This window comes from Elgaria multicarinata, chromosome 10, assembly GCF_023053635.1.
Source record: "Elgaria multicarinata webbii isolate HBS135686 ecotype San Diego chromosome 10, rElgMul1.1.pri, whole genome shotgun sequence".
NCBI lineage: Eukaryota > Metazoa > Chordata > Lepidosauria > Squamata > Anguidae > Elgaria > Elgaria multicarinata.
In genome coordinates this window covers 60,980,788-61,001,218 of record NC_086180.1, presented here as the reverse complement: position 1 = coordinate 61,001,218, position 20,431 = coordinate 60,980,788, and the positions used below count along the sequence as shown (strand labels likewise).

Genomic DNA, 20,431 nt, shown 5'->3' with positions numbered 1-20,431 from the left:
GATGCTCTTCTGTCAGGTCACAGCTCTAGCAATTACATGCCAGACATATTTGGGATGGGGGTAGGGAGAGAATTTTGCCTTGTTTAAGCAATGTAATATGTAAAAATGCCTTTGGGCTGATTCATATGCGCATGCACATCACTTGGTTGATGTCTTTCTACTTGGGCTCATTCATGCATGTTACACTTGATGAGTTAGCATGTGAATTGACTCTACTGAAAGCATTGCATTTTGAGATAACTGACAATGTAAATGTATTTTTTGTCTTATATCTGTGTTAAATCAGTGGTTGCCTGTTCACACATACAAGTCTTCACTTGAGGTTACAATCACAAACTGATGAACATGCAAGCCCTTTGATGACTGGCAGGAGAAGCTGTGAATTCGCTCTGCATTATGTCTTAAGGAAAGTGAGGAGACAAAAATGCCGCAGAGAGAATGGTTTCATATCTGTGGTAGCCCATTCACACATGCACTCCATCACCCAATGTGGCAGTCATCAAGTGGTGAGGACGTCTGGGTGAACCCACCCATTGACATTCAGTTTTCTGGGAAGAAGCAGGGACACCAGTGTCACCTTTTTCAGGATCAAGACCCTGGGTGCTGTGGATCTTATCTGCTTTATGGCAAAAGCCTTTGACCTGCATATGCTGTCCCATTTTCAAATGATAACAGACTTTATATGATATCAGAAAAGAACAGGTTGGGGGAAGAGTGCTAGTCTGGTTAGAATGTGGGATTTGGATATAAGAATTTGCAACTCAGCTCTGAAGCGTTAGTGCTTATAGTTAAACAGGGCTGGATCTCCACCACTGCATCTTCCACCCCCCTCTGTTAGAAAAAGGAAATAAGGTTATCTTGTGAGATGCTGAGCTTGCGGGAGATATGAGTTATTCCCTCCACCCCCATGGCAGGCTGTTTCCTGTGCTTAAGGCCAGATCTGTCCCACATTCTCCTCCCTGCAGATCCTTTCCACAGATAAAAGTTTTCTAGTGCTGATGTGCAGATCTGAAGGTGCACCAGTGAGATCTGATGGAGCACTGGCTTAGTGATTTAATTCCTCATCCTGTTGAACTCCAGGTCAGCGGCTAGCATCCCTTGCTGCGCAGGTGACGTAGGCCTGCAATTTAGGACCTGACGGACTTTGTTCAGTAGAGTGGAGAGCAAATATTGATCTTTGATATGGGAGCAAAAGCTCTCCTTTGGCTTCGTCGGCGCTTTGCAAACAAGAGGCAGCCCGTCTCGGATCTAACCCAGCCGCTAATGGCTCGTGCTCCCATCTGCGTGGATACATTAATCACTTGATGAGTCCCTTGCTGTCAGCCATGCACTATCATGAGGACAGTTTTGTGAGATGCTGTTTTGGAGACGGCCTTTTGTAATAAGCGGGGATAAGAATCACTAGGTGAAAAGTTTGATAAACGTGCCTTGGGCTAAGCAAGGGCCTACAAGCCAGAGAATCAAACTTGAAGAAAGCTGCCTTTTACCAGGTCAGGCTATTTGCCCATCCGGTCTGGTACTGCCTGCTCTGACAAATAATGGCTCTCCCAGGTCTCAGGCAGACGTCTTTCCCATCTTCATCTGCCTGATCCCTTTACCTGGATATCATAGAATAGTAGAGTTGGAAGGGGCCTATAAGGCCATTGAGTCCAACCCCCTGCTCAATGCAGGAATCCACCTTAAAGCATCCCTGACAGATGGTTGTTCAGCTGCTTCTTGAAGGCCTCTAGTGTGGGAGAGACCACAACCTCCCTAGGTAACTGGTTCCATTGTCATACTGCTCTAACAGTCAGGAAGTTTTTCCTGATGTCCAGCCGGAATCTGGCTTCCTGTAACTTGAGCCCATTATTCCGTGTCCTGCACTCTGGGAGGATCGAGAAGAGATCCCGGCCCTTGTCTAAGGCCTCTTGCATGCAGCAAGTGGGTAAAGGGGTGAATAGGTCTCCCCACTCACATGCTGATCTGTCACTCAAAATTGTATCCTACTTAGGTTTCTTTTCCTTTCTTTCTTTTCAACGCCTTTTCAATAAAGGTCTGTCTAACTCACACAATTGTTAGAGATGTAATACATCTAATGCTTCCTTAACTCATATGTTTTGGCAATGTCCCATAGTCGCCCCTTTCTGAGAGGAGGTTATATTAAGGATAAACTTTGTATTGAAACAATCTATAATATGGAACAATGTGCAGGTCCTCGTAAATTACCTACCGGTTTCTTGGAAATTAACACATGGTCAATGCAGAGGGATCTTCAGGGCCCTTACGACAGCCAATAGACTTATACTATCACATTAGAAGGACAAATGCTCACCATCCATAATGCAATGGACTGAAGACCTTATAACACTATAAACTTTTGAACAGGTGTTATATAGGCGCAATTTGCAAGTGGATAAATACCTGGCTATCTGGTCTGCTTTTCTTGAAACTTATGTATAACTCTCTCCATTTGAAACCATTGTGCTTTACAATGATGTGAGCAGAAGGGAAGGTTGTTTGATCTGTGATGGCCCATTGATACCTGCAGCAATCAAATGGAGAATATGCCTGAGTGAACCAGCAGCTTTGAAATATTTTTGTTGTTGCTGTCATGTTAAATAGTTTGGAATTGTCATATAGAACTGGCTTAAAAAAAGAAAGAAGCTTGTTTACTGAATCTGGCTTGTATTTTTTAGTTTGTGAGCTGAGATCTCCTTCGATGAGTGACTTCCTCTGGGGGCTAGAGAATTCAGGCTGGCTAAAACACATCAAAGCCATCATGGATGCAGGCATCTTTATTGCAAAGGTACAGCACGCAGTCTTTAGGGGAAAAACTAGGAATGTGCTGATTCAGGAAAAAGAAAGGCTGATTGTGCACTGCCAGCTCACTGCTGCTTTTAGTGATACATTATGTAAGAAATAAATGTGGCCCAAATATGTTGTGCTTTCCTAGGCAGACCCTTTGGAGGGGAAGAGCGCCACTCTTCTCATACTCTGCTGCCTGCTGCGTCTGCTTCCTACCGCTTCATGGTAGGGCCGGCCCTGCTGCCTTATACTGAGCCAGACCATTGGTTTATCTAGTTCAGTACTGCCTACACTGACTTGCACCAGATCCTCAGGGTCTCAGGCTGGGTTCCTTCCTAGCCCTACCTGGAGATGCCAGGGATTGAACTTGGGATGATTTGCATACAAAGCAGTCTTCTCCAACCTGCTGCCCTCCAGATGTGATTAGACTACAACTCCCACTATCTCCATCCATCAGGGTCAATGGCCATACTCATTGAGGATGGTGGGAGTTGTAGTATGCATTTTACATTGAGGTCAGAGCAAGCAATTCTTTGGAGTGGCTGCACTATTTTGGTATACTCCACTCTGCCGCTTTCCTTCTCTGAAAATCAAGGGAACATTACTATTTTGCTCCCCGTCAGGCACATCTCTACCTCCTCCTCCTCTGTGTTTTAGGCTGTTGCTGAAGAAGGACTGAGTGTCCTCGTCCACTGCTCCGATGGATGGGACCGGACAGCTCAGGTTTGCTCTGTAGCAAGCCTTCTCCTCGATCCATATTACAGAACGATGAAAGGGTTTATGGTAAGCGTGCTTGCTTTACAAATAAAAGCCTTGTAGGAAGTGGTGTGCTCTACAGTTCACTGAATGACTGTATTTCCTATGCTTAAAGTGGCATAACTAGTGGGTCATTCCTATGCTTTTCTGTGTCGGCAGATCCGCATGTAGCACTGCGTTATTGTAGCCCCACTCTTGACGGTAACGCTCTAAGCTTCCAAACCTTGGCCTACCACCAGTGCAGCAGCCCTGGTGTCCTGTTGTGCCTCTGATTCTATCACAGTATAAAAGCATTACAGGCCCCGGTGGGGAAAAGCATCGAGGTGGGGCCTTTAACAGCCCCAGAATACATAGGATTTTTACCTCCGTGGGAAACACAGACATCAGCACACCCAGCTTTTAGAATAATGGGGGTGGGAGGGAATTGTATTCCGAGGGGTTGGTCTGTTGTTATTATTTATTACATTTATATACCACCCCACAGCCGAAAGTCTCTGGGTGGTTTACAAAGATTAAAAACACTGAACATTTAAAAACTAATGTGCAAGTTCTGAAGACATTTAAATCACTCTGGGGTATGCAACATGGCATCCTCTGAATTTTTGAACTACAGCCCCAGCCAGCATCGCCAATGGTCAGGGATTATGAGAATTGTAGTCCAGAACATCTGGAGTTCACTGCACTGCCTACCTCTGCAGGCAGCTGCATAGGGTTAGGAGGCATTTTTCTTTTTCTTTACTCTCTCCATCTAAGGTGTAATTATCTTTCTGGCAATTTGAAAATGAGAGGTTATTTTTTTCTCCTTTGAGAGGACACAAGAGAAACCACCACATTGTCTGAGAAGTTATTTTGGAAATATTTGCTTACATTTAAGATTTATTCTGATGTGCAGAAGAACTTGTACACAGTTTGGTAAAGGGTGCAGGCTGGGAAGGGGGGCTAGAGAGTTTCTGTGCCATGTCGAATGTAGAAATTAGTGCAGTTCCAATTAATGAACTGAAGGCCAGGGAATTCCAGCCAAATATTTACCAAGTCAGTCCTGCAATCCTTCCATGATGTCTTCATAGGCTGGAAACAGATAGTGGCTTTTAAGGGAATGTAGCATGAGTTTGCGTCCCACAATGTAAAGACTGTTCCATGGTCACCTCTAAACAAATAGGTGTTGCAGGTTTTTGAAGGCTACTTTATGCCAACCCAAAAGATGATTTTCTTCTTGCTTAAAAATGCATGTGGGTTTTATTCAATGTTACTTATGCACACCTTTCTCATGTTAGGTATTGATTGATAAAGACTGGATTTCATTTGGTCATAAATTTAATCACAGGTAAGCATGGTTCAATATATGTATATCTTATGAGGCTATGTCCAGTTGGTTATGGCCACCTTTGTTGCCACTGGAAATCAGATGAATCATGCTTTCTAAAATAAATGTCCATAGCGCCTATGAACTATATCTTCCATCATGTCTGAGCTGCTGTATGTAGCAGTGTTGCAACTGTACTCTGTGCATAACTGTAGTGGCTGTGGCTTCCACACCAGCAAAAGCACCATCATCCACTATCACATGGTGCCATTGCACAATGTTGTGGAGAAAATGGGATGACATGACTACATAAAATTTTAAAACATTTGGGAGTGAGCTATGTTTGCACTAAGATGTTTCAGACTCTCAGTGGGGTTGCAGCTCTACAAGACAGCCTAATTGGTTTCAAGCGAAGGTCTAATTTGGTTATATTTCATACCTGCTAATTCAATTATTACATGTATTGGCTTGGATCCTGAGTTGCCTTTCTGTGACCAGAAGGAATTCCAGTCAAATAGAGGCTCCTGCTGGCGGAAACAGGGAGTGGGTGTTTGGCCAGTGTTTTGCTTCCTCCTGTAGCCTCTAGCTCTACCTCCCATACTGTTCTGGAGGGTCCCTCAAGGCTCCAAGACAGAGTTTTGGAGGGCAAATGACAGGGGGCTACAGGGGAAAAGGAGAATCATGCTAGGAAGCGTGGATGTTGCTGGATGCTTACAGCAATGTCTAGGCCTCAGCCTGGAAGCCTACAGTTGCCATGAGATCTATTCTACGCAGCACTCTCCTCACCATGGGAGCAGCCTCACATGTTTGAGAAAGATGGACCTGACAAGAAAGGCACAGGTCCCATAGTATAAGGGAGTCTAATTCAGAATTAAGATAGAGTTTCGTTTAAAAGAATTTTACTTTGAGCCAGCTTTGTAGGGTGCAATCCTATGCATGTATAGACAGAAGGGGGGGATATCCTACAACTCCCAGCATTCCCCAGCCATCATGGACTGCACCCCTTAATGACTTTTATTAAGTTTGTGCATTTCGCCTCAGTAATAAACCCACTAGACTTTCTGAAATAGACATGCCAGGCTTTTCCTGATTTTGTGTGAATAAAGTATCGGAGCTCCATCACACCTATTTCCCCCCCTCTGGTTTGTCTCCAAGCTTTTTTTTTTGCCTGCGTTTCATAATTGCTGCAAGGGCTCCCTCACACACGGTCCCTTTCATGTGGGTTTTCGCTTGTTTGCTCTTCCATTCCACCCCGCCCCTTCTCCTTCAGTTCATTGGTTGTGGTACTCTGATGGGCGTGGGCTCTACCCCCCCTTGCTTTGTTATCTAGCAATTAAAGGTTTCATCTGGGCTCCATTTCTGTGGGCAATGAGGGGGTGGTGGTTGGAGCACTAAAAAGTCCACACAGCCAACTAACAAGTCCCTACAAAAACCATTCTGGAGGAGAACCACCCCACCCACCCCTTTGGTCATCAAGACTCCATTAGCACACACCCCAACAAAGGAAAAAACACTTTCCCTGCACCAAAATAAAATGCAACAACGGGAGGAAGGGATGAGAGGAGTGCAGGACAAGGACGACGACATGTGAGTACCGCGCTGCAAATCCACACACCAGGAATGGCGAGTGTGGGATAAATCGTTGGTGTGATGGAGCTCTCAGTGTTACATTGGGGAATTAACTGTTCAGTGTCTGGCTGCCTGTCATGTATAGGGCAAGGCAAACCTTACCTTTGATCTTAACTCTAAGGCACTGGGAATGATGTCAAAGCGATCTTTAAAGAAAACACAAACATCTTAAACTGAAGTTTAGGTCTGGAGTGCTATGACGGAAACTCATTAATTTAAAACAATCCCATGTTACGTATTAACTTTTTCTTCTGGACTTGGTTTAGGTATGGCAACTTAGATGGGGACCCAAAGGAGATATCTCCAGTTATTGATCAGTTCATTGAGTGTGTTTGGCAACTTATGGAACAATTTCCTTGTGCCTTTGAATTCAACGAACGGTTCCTGATCCACATACAGCATCATATATATTCCTGCCAGTTCGGAAACTTCCTGTGCAACAATCAAAAAGAGAGGCGAGAGCTTAAGTAAGGCATGCTTACCTCTTTAAAATTCATACACCATATGCCATTCAGCACATTAGTTTGTATTGATAAGCAAATATACAGTCCAGAAAATACACAGTTTCTCTACAGCCCTATGCCTGTTTAACAGTCAGGTTTACCTATGAGAAATCCTGGGAGCTCTAAGTTTGGTGAAGGCATTCAGAAAGTTTTCGAGCAGGCCTGACCAGACTACAATTCCCAAGTTGCCTATGTGTGTGCGAGCGCCATGACAACTGAAATGACATAAAGCCAATGGAACTATGGATCCTCTACAACAGCCTTTCTCAACCTGGGGCGCTCCAGATGTGTTGGACTGCATCTCCCAGAATGCCCCAGCCAGGCTGGGGCATTCTGGGAGTTGTAGTCCAACACATCTGGAGCGCCTCAGGTTGAGAAAGGCTGCTCTACAAGCCCTTGCCCTTAGAAGTCACCGGGTAGGTCACTCAGCTACAATCCCCCAACTGCCTACTGATTTACAGAGGGCAGTACTACTCTCTTTGGCTGTTTCATTCAAAGTCAGTTTGTGGGGCGAGATATACTAACCTCAGAATTCACCCAGACCAGATCACAAGGGGTTAAAACAGTAGACGTATATTTATTTATGGAACATTTAGAACAAGTAGACATTTAATACGGAGTAATAAATAGTGGTTCTATCTAATTACCAAACATCATCATTGATTCCCCTCTTTAATAGCTTATTACGCTTATTGTTTCTCTCCCTCGCAATCTCTGATCCCATTTGCTTCTCTAACTTCCTGACTAACTCAGTTCTAACTCTGGCCCCTAATCCTGTCAATTCTGCCTGTCATTCCAGTAATTTGCTCTCACTGATGTTTAACGAATCAAGTCAACAAACAACCATCTCTGTCAACTCCCAGATCTAACTTTCTCAACTGATTCTTAACTCCACCCATCATTCCTCCACTCATTCTTCTGTTACAGCTAGTGTTATGCTTAAATATGTGTAAATCTGATGAGATGGTTGTTGTTGTTGTTGTTGTAAAGCCCATGCTGCCATGGGCACTAGTAGCCTTGTTCCGTTCCTGCTTTTTTGCCCTCAGTCCCCTTACCACAGAGGGGTTCACGAATAATGCAATTGTGGCTCATGCATAGTGAATCTCCCCCTCTGAAATTTGCATGCAGTGCGGCCCTGGTCCCTCCCTCACTGCCCCTATTGGTTACCTCTGTCCCCTTTCCCTTCTGAGGTAGCGGTAGCTGTGCCTGGGGCCTGCATTTGTGCTGCACTGATTGGCCGAGCAGGGGTGTCCATCATCCTGCTGGCAGAGGGGCTGTTCTACCTGTTTGGAGCAGAGGAACTTAATTGCAATTGCTGTTAAATCTTGAGCTTTGAACTTTTTCAAACTTTCAAAGTTTTCTGTACATCTACACTGCTCAAGCTTCAATTTAAAAAAAAAAGGAGCAAAATTCCGTCTGATAGATCTTGATTAATAAGCTTTACATTACTGTGTTTTTATATAGATGATGATGATGGTGATGACATTTCTATACCACCCCATAGCCAAAGTTCTCTGAATGGTTTAAGAAGATTATAACCCACTAAAAATGCAGTATACAAAGTTTAAAACATTTACATAAAAACACACAAACAGACAGTACACACAGATACAACATAAATCTAAAAATAACTTTAACCATAGAAAAAATCCAGGACATTTAAAACTCAGCATATGCTGCCAAATGCCTGAATTAAGGGAAAGGTCTTAACCCGGTGACAAAAAGATAACAGTGCTGGCACCAGGCAGGCCTATTCAGGGAGATCATAATGGGGTGGGGTGGGGGACACCAAAGAGAAGGTCCTCTCCCTTTTTGCCACCTCCCTCAAAGAAGGCTCCCAGAGGAGGGCCTTAGGTGCTGAACGTTGTGTACGGATAAGTTCATGTTATCATTGCCATGTAAAGGCAGCAGTTTATGTGGCCATGCCTTAGGGGGGCATGGCAAGTGTCAGTGTGGCCATGTCTTGGCAAGAGTGGGCATGAGTGGATGGAAGAATACAAGGAGAAGGAAAGAGGATTCCGGCCAGTGTAAAGATCTGGTGGTCCGACTTGTCCCTATCTCTCACGCTGCCCCGGTATCCATAAGAACAGAGCAAGTGTGCAACAGCTGATGAAGAGGGAGTGTGCCTACCGTTCTAAACTATATCAGTTCTGTTTATTGACTTTTATTTGAAGTTGAATTTACCACTAGCCCCCTCCGTTCAGAATGGGGGAAGTTCATTCACCTTTTATAGCAAAGAGTATCCAATTCAGAGCATTTGAATTCTAGCCTTCCAAAATATAGATCTGCTCTGTTAAGTTACTTGCACCTAAGGGGTTTGGGGATGAAGGGGCAAGCAGAGCAGTTCACGGAATTGTCTTTTAACTCATCTCTTAGGATTCAAGAACGGACATATTCACTTTGGGCTCACTTGTGGAAGAATCGTGCTGATTACGTGAATCCTCTGTATAGGGAAGACCATAATAGGACCCTGCATCCACAGTCAGCTCCCCGCCATTTTATCTACAAGTAAGTGACAGGCTCAACTTTGGGTGTTCCCTAGTGGAAAACATTGGGACGAAATACCATTGCTCATTTTCTCTGTTTCATTCCAGTATATGAACAAATTAGTTTAGGAGACATACAGCCACGCAGAGTTACTTAATAAAGTGAATCTAACCTTGCGACATGCCACTGGATTATTCCTAAAAGCAACGCTGAGGCCCAATTCTCAAAATAAAAAAAAATATTTAGAAGCTTACAATCAATCAGCAGATAGAACAGTCCCTGCCCGTAGACTTATGACCTAAAAAGTCATGACACTCAAGGAAAAGGGGATGAAGAAGGAAGGGGGGGGGGATTAAGTAGACTGTTAGCAGTGCTGGTAGAATGGCTTTGCTTCTCCTCTTATCTCCCAGGGTTTAGGGGGTTGGGATGGAGTCCAACTAGAGAAGGTCCTGATGTTCCTTTTGGTTCCTTTTGTCTCCCTCACTCCTTTCTCAAAGGGCAGTTGATATCAGTTAGCCCTGTGGTGGTTCTGGGGAAAGCGCGCAGTAGTCCAACTGGAGCAGGCCCTGATGTTCCCTTTGTTTAAGCCCAATTAAATTTGCCATTTTTCTGTCCTTTCTCCTAGCTTGGAAATATTCCAGTATCCTCTAGCTTTTGCAAATATTCACAATCATTTTTTGTTTTTATCACCCTGAAAATTTGTTGTCAGCAAACATGGCCACCTCACTGCTCACCTCTAACTCTAGGTGATTTATTAATGAGTTAAAGGTGCTAGTCCCAATACATATCCTTGTTACATCCCTCCCTTGTGAGAGGTGACCATTTATTCCTACTGTCTGCTACCTGTCCTTTAATCAGTTTAATCTAAAGTGGAGCTCTCTCCTTATCCCATGGCTGGTAAATTTACTCAGGAGCCTTTAGTGAAGGACTTTGTTTCTTGAAAGTCCAAGTATACAATGACTGGGTTTGGATGACATGTCATGACTCACTGTGGGTTATTTAACCCATGATGAGCTGCAATGGCCGCAGGCTCTATGTTACATATCCAACCCCTGCTCAGGGGTTGTCTTGTCTTGCAAACCCGGCAAGCGTGGCTTATGTGAAGGTTGATCAACGCTCACATAACCCTAAAACAAACCATGAGTTGTTTAACCCTCGCGTAACCCACACTCGCCAGGTTCTCATGACACAACAACCCCAGAGTGGGATTGCATATTCAAAATGCCAGCGGCACGTGCCCTGCATGCACCGCAGGTGGGCTGTCATGTTGTATGAAGAGCCCCGATGTCAGTCATGTGACGCCTGTCCACACGCTTGTCGATACTCTCAAAGAACTCTGAAAAGTTAGTGAGTCAGGACTTACCTTTGCAAAAATCATGTTGATTCTTGTCCCGTAAGACTTAGCTCATTACCCTCCTGATGGCCCCAACCGGCATTGCTGCTTCTGTGCTGCCATTAGCAAGATCAGCTGCTTCTGGGGTTTCGGGAGGTGGAGGAGGCTTTAGCTTCCTCCCCCTTCCAGTGACCCTAGTCACGTTTTAATGGAAGCCAAGATTCTAAGGAGCTCAGACCCACATTTTTTGCTTTTTCTGTGGTCTTGTGCAACATCCACAAGCCCTCTTCACTCATTCTCCTGAACGTGTGATGACTTAAACTAGGGATGGGATGCACAGGTTGGCCCTGCCCCCATCATCCCCAGGTGCTCCATCCCTGCTGTCTCAGTTCCCCAACCGTACCGCGTTGAATGGCTGGGGAGTTTGATTCATATTCACTCAAATGCGAGTAGAGCTCTCAGCGCAATCAGGAATCCTGATAAAACAGGCTTCTCTGTCGCGCTGAGTCTTCTGCTCGTGTTCAAGCCAACGCAAGCCGAAATCCCTTGCAGAGTTTTCCATTCAACATGGCGAGGTCAGGGAGCTGCGGGAAAAGGGCCAGCGCACACCTGGATGTCGGGGGCAGGCACGGCCCCAATTGAAGCCATCTCATGTACAGGAGAAGACATGAATAGGACTTACATCTTAACTATAACTGTAATATGCTTTGGGGATTAGATATAGATGCCAGCCTGACAAATACCAGGGACAGGTATTTTTTCATGGTGACCCCATTTGTGCAATTCCCAATAAATACATGTGGCCTCCATCATTTATTTTTTTAAAGAGAACTCTTAAGACATTTAAAAAAAATGTTTCAGTCCACATTTTAAGAATTAGTGTGACTTGGATTAGTTGCTACTGCTCATTTAAAGGGATGGTTTTAGTTTGATGGTTTATATAGTATTATGTTTTTGTAAGGAATTTTGTACATGGCTTTGTGAGGGCAATGTGCCCTGAAGGGTGGTTTAAAAATATTTTAATTGAGGAATACACGAGAATAAGTACATAGAGTCCCCTAAATTTATTAGAAGTATATTAATGGCCATTTACTCCTTCCTACCCCATATTCAAATAACACATATTGTTGCTGAAATTTGAAAATGAAAGTTTGCTAAGAACAAATAGAGGCAATGGTGAAAATTAGAAAATGTCTCTTAGTAGTTCTTCCACAGGGTGTGGAATTTTATTTTATTTCATTTTTGTTACCCGGGTAAGGAAATTTACTTTTAAAAATCGATTTCAGGCTTGCAGTACCTTTTGAAAATGAAGTGTGATAGATTTGGGAACGTGGGGTGTGGAAAAAGCCATCGAGTACTATCATTAGAACTTATAATGTTACAAGAGGCTCTTAAAATAGCTTCTCAAGTCCTTTCAAGAGAACACCAATCAGAATCCACGTCTGACTGTTACTTAACCCAGCCACTGATCGGCTTTTGTGTATGTAGAATTGACCTCTGACCAGATGTAACCAGAGACATTCAGCAACAAGGCAGATCAGTCTCACCCAGGTTGTCTGGAATATGCCTTATTATTTACCCCATTTTGCTGAGATTTATTTGCAGGCTAAATGGGGAACTGCTATGTAGCTATGATCTGTGACAAAAGAGAAAAACAGTGGAGGCAAACCAGTCGCTCAGGATGACATAAGATATATATTTTGGCATCTGTAGCATCAGGTGCTCCTTCCTCTTGGGTTATTGCTTATGGTGGATGGCTCATGCTGTGCTCACATGCCAGCTTGCTGAAACTTGTGAAATGTCTGTCATGAGACTTCCAGGCAAAGGCTGCTTCATACGATGGATTCCTCTCTTGCCTGTGTACTTTTAGTAGAACTGAAACAAAGCATTGAGTAACTACTGCCTTTACATGGGGTCAGTGTTGTGGTTTCAAATTCTGAAGAGCTGAATGAGAACTTTCTTCCTACAGGTATAACAAATGGAATATTATTTAGCAGGCTGGATTACTTTGGAAGTTCCGCTGAACATTCAAAAACAAGACAACAAAAAGGGCTCCAAATATTACAATATTTCTTGACAATGTTTGCACTTCAGATCAGACTCTCAAGTGGGCCCTGATCCTGCATGAAACTCTGCCATGCACTCTCATTAATTTCAATGGGGGACCCATACTGAATCCACTAATGTGCTTGTGGTTTGGCTTCCTCCTTTTAAATAAATGGGGCAACTCTTGCAATCAGAGGGGATTGATGTGAACATCGGATTTCCCATGCTCACAAGACTGGAGCAGAACATTATGTTTAAGAATGTTCTGCAAACAGGATGATCAGATGTCTGGAAACAAAGTCCTATGAAGAGAGACTGAAAGAACTGGGCATGTATAGCCTGGAGAAGAGAAGATTGAGGGGAGACATGATAGCACTCTTCAAATACTTAAAAGGTTGTCACACAGAGGAGGACCAGGATCTCTTCTCGATCCTCCCAGAGTACAGGACACGGAATAAAGGGCTCAAGTTAAAGGAAGCCAGATTCCAGCTGGACATCAGGAAAAACTTCCTGACTGTTAGAGCAGTATGACAATGGATTCAGTTACCTAGGGAGGTTGTGGGCTCTCCCACACTAGAGGCCTTCAAGAGGCAGCTGGACAAGCATCTGTCAGGGATGCTTTAGGGTGGATTCCTGCATTGAGCAGGGAGTTGGACTCTATGGCCTTGTAGGCCCCTTCCGGCTCTGCTATTCTATGATTCTAAGAACAAAATTTGAACACACATGCTCATCATAGGTGAAAATAACTTTCCCCAAAAGATGTTGGGATCTGTGGTTTTTCACATTTCCATGTAAAAATATTCATTCAAAATATTCAAATCTGAGCAAAAATGTTCACATGCCAGTTTAAAATTCAAGATAAATATTTTCTGTTAAATTTGTGCCTAGCTTTCCACAGAGTTCTATGCTAGACTTTATTTAACAGTTTAGGCTGCAATTCTCTTCCCACTTGCCTATTAAACTCAGTGGGACTTACTTCTGAGTTGATGTGTATAGGATGGTACCATGGGTCCCTTGGTCCATCTAGCTCAGTATTGTCCACACTGATTGGCAGTGGCTCTCCAGGGTTTCAGGCAGGATTCCTTCCTAGCCTATCTGGAGATTGAGCCTGGGACCTTCTGCATGCAAAGCAGAAGCCCTACTACAGTGCCCTACCACTGTGCTACAGCCTTTTATACACTATTTTATTTTCCAGGTTCTGGAGTGGAATGTACAACCGCTTTGAGAAAGGGTTGCATCCTCGGCAGTCTGTTATTGAATACCTGATGGCGGTGAAAGAAGAAACGCAACAATTAGAGGAAGAGCTGGTGGTCCTAGAGGAGGTATAGGCACATGGTTTCATGCAGTTATTCTGTTGCCCAGCCTTGATCTAGCTCTAGTGTTGTATGCGTTGCATGTAATAGGTGTCCCTGTGTAGGGATGGCCATTGCCTGTTGCATCAATAGATGCATCCATCAGGTTCAGTGAAGCCCTTATGAGCATCACTCATATCTAGATGCAGATTTGCATCTGTGTCATGCTGATCTCCCTTTCTAGACCGGGGCACTTGTGTTTATTCACCAGTTCAAGTTAATCAGTGTGTTAACTGTTGGTGGAGTGTTATTTCTCTGCTTTGAGAAACACAAGGGCAGTCTTTGCTACTGTTGGCAGTAGTAGAGAATAATGCCTCTACCATGGCATGCTGCTGGTAAGAGTTCCAAATACAAGAGATGCTATGGATTGTATCCATATACTTTGGACCGTTCGGCTATTTATTTCAGCTTAATAGCAATTAAAATAGAATAAAATAAACAAGAGTTTTTCTCAGATTGAATTGTACCACTTGAAGAGGGAGGCCCATTATAGACAGCTCCCAATTACTTACTTGAAGTGTTTCACAAGGTTGCCGTATTTTTCAATGGTTTAGTGAGGCATCTTTATTTGCTCGTTAGTTGCATATGCCGTTTTCAGTGCAATAATCTCTTATTTTGTTATCTTACTGGTGGTCTGGAGCAGAAGGTTGATCATAGTCCACTGTTGGACTACTGGCCATTTTCTGGCAGACCACTTAACACTTGCTGGGATCTTTGCAAAGAATTCTGGGGGCTTGTGCCACTCCGATAACCCCATCAGAGATTCTGAACCACTAAGTGATACTCAGATATGAATATGTTTATGTATATGCGAACAGTGGGGTGAATTTTTGCTTCTTGTCTTCCAGAGATTGGCAAAGCTTACAAAAGTGCAATTAAATTATGGCAAGGAGGCGAAGACAAAACGACAAAATGGAAGCATTGGTTTAGGACATTCTACCTCTAATGACAGCATAGCCAACACTCCCCAGGATTACACTGGCAATCTGGAATCATTCCCTTCCCGGAGCCCTTCTCAGGGAGATGAAGAAGATTCAGCCCTGATTCTGACGCAAGATAACCTGAAAAGCTCAGATCCGGATCTTTCGGCCAACAGTGATCAGGAATCAGGCGTGGAAGATATGAGCTGTCGGTCCCCAAGTGGAGGGGGATGTTTGCCCAGTGAGGATAGCACCAAAGATCGCGATTCAGATGAAGCTGTTTGTCTCACTGTCTGAAATGGCATCTGCCCAGGAGGAGATCAGACTGTATATGGAAAAGTCCAAAGAAAGGGATGGTGCACTTCAAAAGTCCAGCTGGAACAAAGCTGTAAGCTTGAATGGTGAATGGGAGAGAACCTCTCAAATTTAGAACATTTGTGCGTTTATTGAATTGCTTCCTCTATCGTTCGTGTTTCAGAGCCATACAGAATGAGCATTTTATATTTAACTTAGAATTATTTATTAGTGTTTAGTTTGTCAGCCATAGTACACTTCCGAAGAAGCCTCAAGAAAAGATGTTTATATAAACCATGCCAAAAAAGTAAAAACAAAACACAAACTTCACCCCTCCCCAACACCAAAAATATTGGATACAAGCAAATGATTAGAAAAAGGATTTCCCCTTTATTGGGTATTTTTTTTTCCATAATTCTGAAGAAAATTCTCAGGAGATTGAACAGCTTGCCCTTTATGTATTTAAAATATTGTTGGACAGAGGAGAAGATCAAGATTACAGACATTCAGAAAAATCAAAACAAAATTAACTTACAAGTTCATGGATTTATTCTATGAGCTGAGGGGGTAGTAATATTGGGCATTTTTGCACTATAAGCATGTCTCCGTTTTCTACCAGTTTAACTTTCAGTACTTCCCCCAAGGCATCTTTGAAACTGTACTTTCATGAGGATGCCGGGATCCCTGGTGCCTTCACAAAGTTACAGATCCTGGGGAACCTGTGTGCTGCAGGGCCTCCAATAGATAAATTCTGAGAAACTTAGTGGATAAGCAAACCTTAAGTTACTTGTAATGGGCAGGATGTATGAAAAACAACAACAGAGATTAGCCCTGTTTACTCTGTGTTCTAGGGATTGTGCTCCCATTGTTTGAAATCAAGAATCTCAAGAAATAAAGTTGTTTTTTTAAGAACAACTTTCCTTTAAAACAGAGTATCTAAAAATACATATCGTGAAAAGTACCATCACAAAACAGTAATTTCCTAAAGAGCAGTTTCTCCAAAACCAATTTCCCCAAGAGGCAGTGCAAAACACACAGTAAATCAACACCCTGTTTGGGAGTTCTGATCCCCCGTGTGATTAGAATCGCATGAGGGAGGGTGGAGACAACCATGCTAGCACCCCCCCCCCTTTGGCACCATTCCCCCTTCACATGTCAAGGCTGAATGTCTTCATCGGGGAGCCTGCACTGCTCTGTCAACTCCCAATACACTTTAGAACTCTTAGGGTTCTAGAGAGGTAAGAGCACATTCTCTGCTGGAAATGTTTTCCCTTCGATCTCGTGGAGGACAACGGGGATGGAGACAAAGGGAGTGGAGCTAGCACACCTGAGCCCACTCTCCTTCATTCGAATCTAGTTGTATGCAGCACCACCATACCTGAATAGCGCTCCAATAAGCTTACAGTGCAATCACATACATGTCAACTCAGAAGTCCCATTGAGTTCAAAGGGGCATACTCCCAGGGGTAGGTATAGGATTGCAGCCTAAGAAAAGCAGTTGGAGGAGTTTGCTTTGATCTTTTCCAATGCTGTTCCAGAAGAACCAAGAGTCCCCGGTGAAAGGGAATCCAAATTCCTATTTTATGTTCTTTTCCCTATGAGCTTGCAATAAATCAATAACTTGAGCAGTATCTTCCACTCAGCACTTTTATTCCATTTCCTTTGAAACTCCAAATGTCTTACCTTGGTTATATACTTTGGTTAACCTTTTTGAACTTTAGAAGTGCTCCTTTTTCTTGAAATTACCGGTGGCTAACTAGCATCCTCCATGACTTCCTTTTTATCTGAGCCATTGTTACTTTTCCTGAATTCAGATGGGCAAAAAAAATTCTAATCTTGTTTGTTATGCGCTTGCAAAGACTGAGTTGACAAAAACTAGCTAGCTCAAAAGGGCAGGGCGAAAAAGGCAGAGACAAAAGGTCAAGCTGGATGAAAATATGTGCTTGAATGTTGGTGAATCTGACTCACATTTTTTTCTTAATCGGTGGTTTCCAATTGGGGATGGAAGGTGACTTTCAGAGATTTCCCCCACTCTCTTGTGTCTCTCCAAAACCTGCTTCAGAAGTTTGGTGGACTGTTCAGGACAGCAGGAAAGGTTGTGGAGGAGGCTGCTAGGAGATGAACAAAAATTGTTCCCTCCCAATACCGCTGCTGCATACCTTCTGTTAGTGGAGAGACACCAATTGGATACCTCCTATTCTCTATGAGGTATATTCAGTGTTAGTTTCATTGATTTCAATAGGTCTGCTCTAAGTAGGACAAAACTGGGCACAACCCAAAGTCACATGGGATGATGAATGACTTTTTAGACCAATTTAAGTCTATGGCATAGACAGATATTGTGCCTCCATGTGTGGTGTACTGCTCCCTAGGCCTCCAGACAGCAAGATTCTTTACCATCTTTTGTGGTGAGCGATGGGCCTCTTTTTGTCTGTAGGAGTTGTGAAGGCCATCAAAAATAGCAGGACTGGGGCTGAAGAAAGCCCTCTTTCCTCCAGTGATCCTTTACTTTTGTAAATAGACTTGAGCATTAAAGAAACACTCCCTGCCCACCCACCCACACCCCACCAATATCCGTTAAGTATTTTATAGCACTGGTTGATCAGATGTCAAACAGTTTAGCGGGTTTAGTTTTTGCCAGCATTAGTATTTCTAGTTGCATTTCCTTCTCAAATAAAGTAACTGGTGCTTTTAGAAGGATACTTCATAGTGCAGCTAAAGGGTTATCTGTGATGGCTATGCTCATAGTATGGGATTGCCTAAGATATATTGACTAAGGATACTTCCCTTTAACCAAATTAATATGTTCCGTGAATTTTCATAGCTAGAAGTTCATGTTACTATAAACTTTTAATAAATCACAGGTCTATTAGATTACCTTGTTAATAGTTCTTCTTTCATATATCTTGTAGCCCAATCAGAGACTCTTCATTGCAGCAGATGACCATTTAAGATGGGGCATACCAACCATGGGGTCGGTGCTCTATCACAATCTGCAGTGCTGCATTGGTGTCCTAAGCTAACTCAGTATATGAAGCTGGAGGAAAGGTCTTGATCAGCTTTCCTAGGCTAGCAGTCTCCATGACTTAGAAAATGGCAAAGAGGGAGAAAATAGGCCATAAGCTCTACTGTAGCATACTCCTGTATGAAGCAGCCTGGGGCCATTCTACACCAGAAGAGCCATTTTATATTTAAGGAATGACTATACTACATCAAGAAATTAGAATGGAATTAGTACTAATGCATAAGGAAAATATTTATGGATTTAGGGCTTGACAGTAGGAGAGAGATTTGTGATTTAATAAAGATCATGCACTACTTTTTCTTCTTTCTTTTTTACAAAGGAAAGAGTTAAAGCAGCTTATATTCAAATTGGCACAACTCCACCCTCCTGAGGCCTGGAGTCCCTACAGGTGGGGTTGCCAGTTCTTAAAATTAAAAAAAAAATCTACCACTGGGGCAATCGGGCAGAGGCTTGTGGGCCAGGGACTTAAACCAGCTGGAAATGCATTGTTCATCTATTATACCGTTATCACATGTTTTTTGAGTTCCCTGCCATTAAGCAATTCTAACCCCCTATAATTCATTATCAGGCTGCTACATATTAAAAGTACAGAATGCAATCCAGGAAGAACTAAAATTTATTAGCCCAGTCACAGATGACAAGAAGTTTCCTGTATAACACATACACTACGTACAATTAAAGATTTGGGATATTCAGAAACCATTTACCCATCTTTCAGACGTTGAATGCTGAGGCTAGGCCCAAAGACAGTCGGTTTGCCCAAGGCAAATGCGTGAGGACGGGGGGGGGGGGGGCAATGCTAGAGTGCTCCCCCGTCTCCTCACACATTTACTGTATTTGCCCAAGTGAGCCTGTGAATCTGTATCAGAGGACTAAAATACAGCCAACCCAAAATATCTACATGCTGAACTGATTTTCTGTACAAGAGAAAATAGTATGAAATGTTAGAAGCATGAGAGCACAATGTAATGGAAATGAATTCTACAGAAAGTATGAATGGATGATCCGAGGGTAAAATCTGACCATCCCGTTTATGCAAATAGAAGATTGTATACTATATTATTATACTGTGTCTGTACTTCTAGAAATATAGGAATTTGAAATCTAGAAAATACTTAGTAAAATTCATACAGCCTGTTTTAGACTTCCACTGTTACTGATCAACTCCTGTTGGTTTTGCTGGGAGCTCCGAGCTTTTGATTTAGATGTTACAGTTGATATTATATTGTATTAATGCTGCATTACATTAAATATGATTATTTAAATAATAAATATATGGGACGCACAAGTATTTGTTGTTCATATTTGTAATAATTGTGGAAAATTTAAGTACATTAGTAAAATGTTCAGTTTTCTAATCCATTTCTTTCTCAAACCCTTTTAAAAAGTTGTGTTCCAGCATCACAATCCAAATCTGTGTACAAAGAGCTGCAACCTGTGATGCTGAACAGGTGACTTCCTTGCATACCACAGAAATCAGTGTTCTTAACTATACTATCTCAACGAACTAGAAACAGCTTGATATGAACTTCTGCCCCCAATAAAGAGGAGTGGACAGCATCTCTTTGTGCATCAAGAAAATAATGTGCAGAATCTTGTTATACACAAAGCTCCCATGTGTACCAGTTTCCAATCAGTCAGAAAATAATTAATTGACCAGAGTTTAATCAGTTTAACAAATACAGTATAAGGGAAGGTTTAAAAGATTAAGCAGATGTTCAACAGCAGCAGATATTGATTTTAATATAGCAAGTGTCCACCTTCCAGGAGGCAAGGAAGACTTCTTCCAAGATATAAATAGTTGAAGTTTAAAAATAGCATATTACAAGTGGGAACTGCAACAAAATGTTAACAGTGTGCTCTTCCTCCTAACCAGACTGCTCCTGTTCAGCTTCTGCCAGCCGTTCCCTTCCAAGCTATGCTTTCCGCTCTTCCCCCAACCTGGTTAAGCAGTCTTTACGGGGCTGTTTCTTGGGCATTGCCATCCTAGATCTTTTTT

At 42.9% G+C, this 20,431-nt stretch overlaps 1 protein-coding gene across 1 annotated transcript in view; it reads left to right on the top strand.

The window, feature by feature from the left end:
• The window catches only part of MTMR7 (myotubularin related protein 7), a 43,273-nt gene extending 27,541 nt beyond the window's left edge, over positions 1–15,732 (top strand). The window contains exons 8-14 of the mRNA XM_063135409.1: positions 2,676–2,785; positions 3,442–3,567; positions 4,815–4,864; positions 6,739–6,939; positions 9,352–9,483; positions 14,037–14,163; positions 15,042–15,732. Of these exons, the coding sequence (XP_062991479.1) occupies positions 2,676–2,785; positions 3,442–3,567; positions 4,815–4,864; positions 6,739–6,939; positions 9,352–9,483; positions 14,037–14,163; positions 15,042–15,410 (1,115 nt within the window). The 3' untranslated portion in view covers positions 15,411–15,732. The remainder of the gene's footprint in view (positions 1–2,675; positions 2,786–3,441; positions 3,568–4,814; positions 4,865–6,738; positions 6,940–9,351; positions 9,484–14,036; positions 14,164–15,041) is intronic.
• The last annotated feature ends 4,699 nt before the right edge of the window (positions 15,733–20,431 follow it).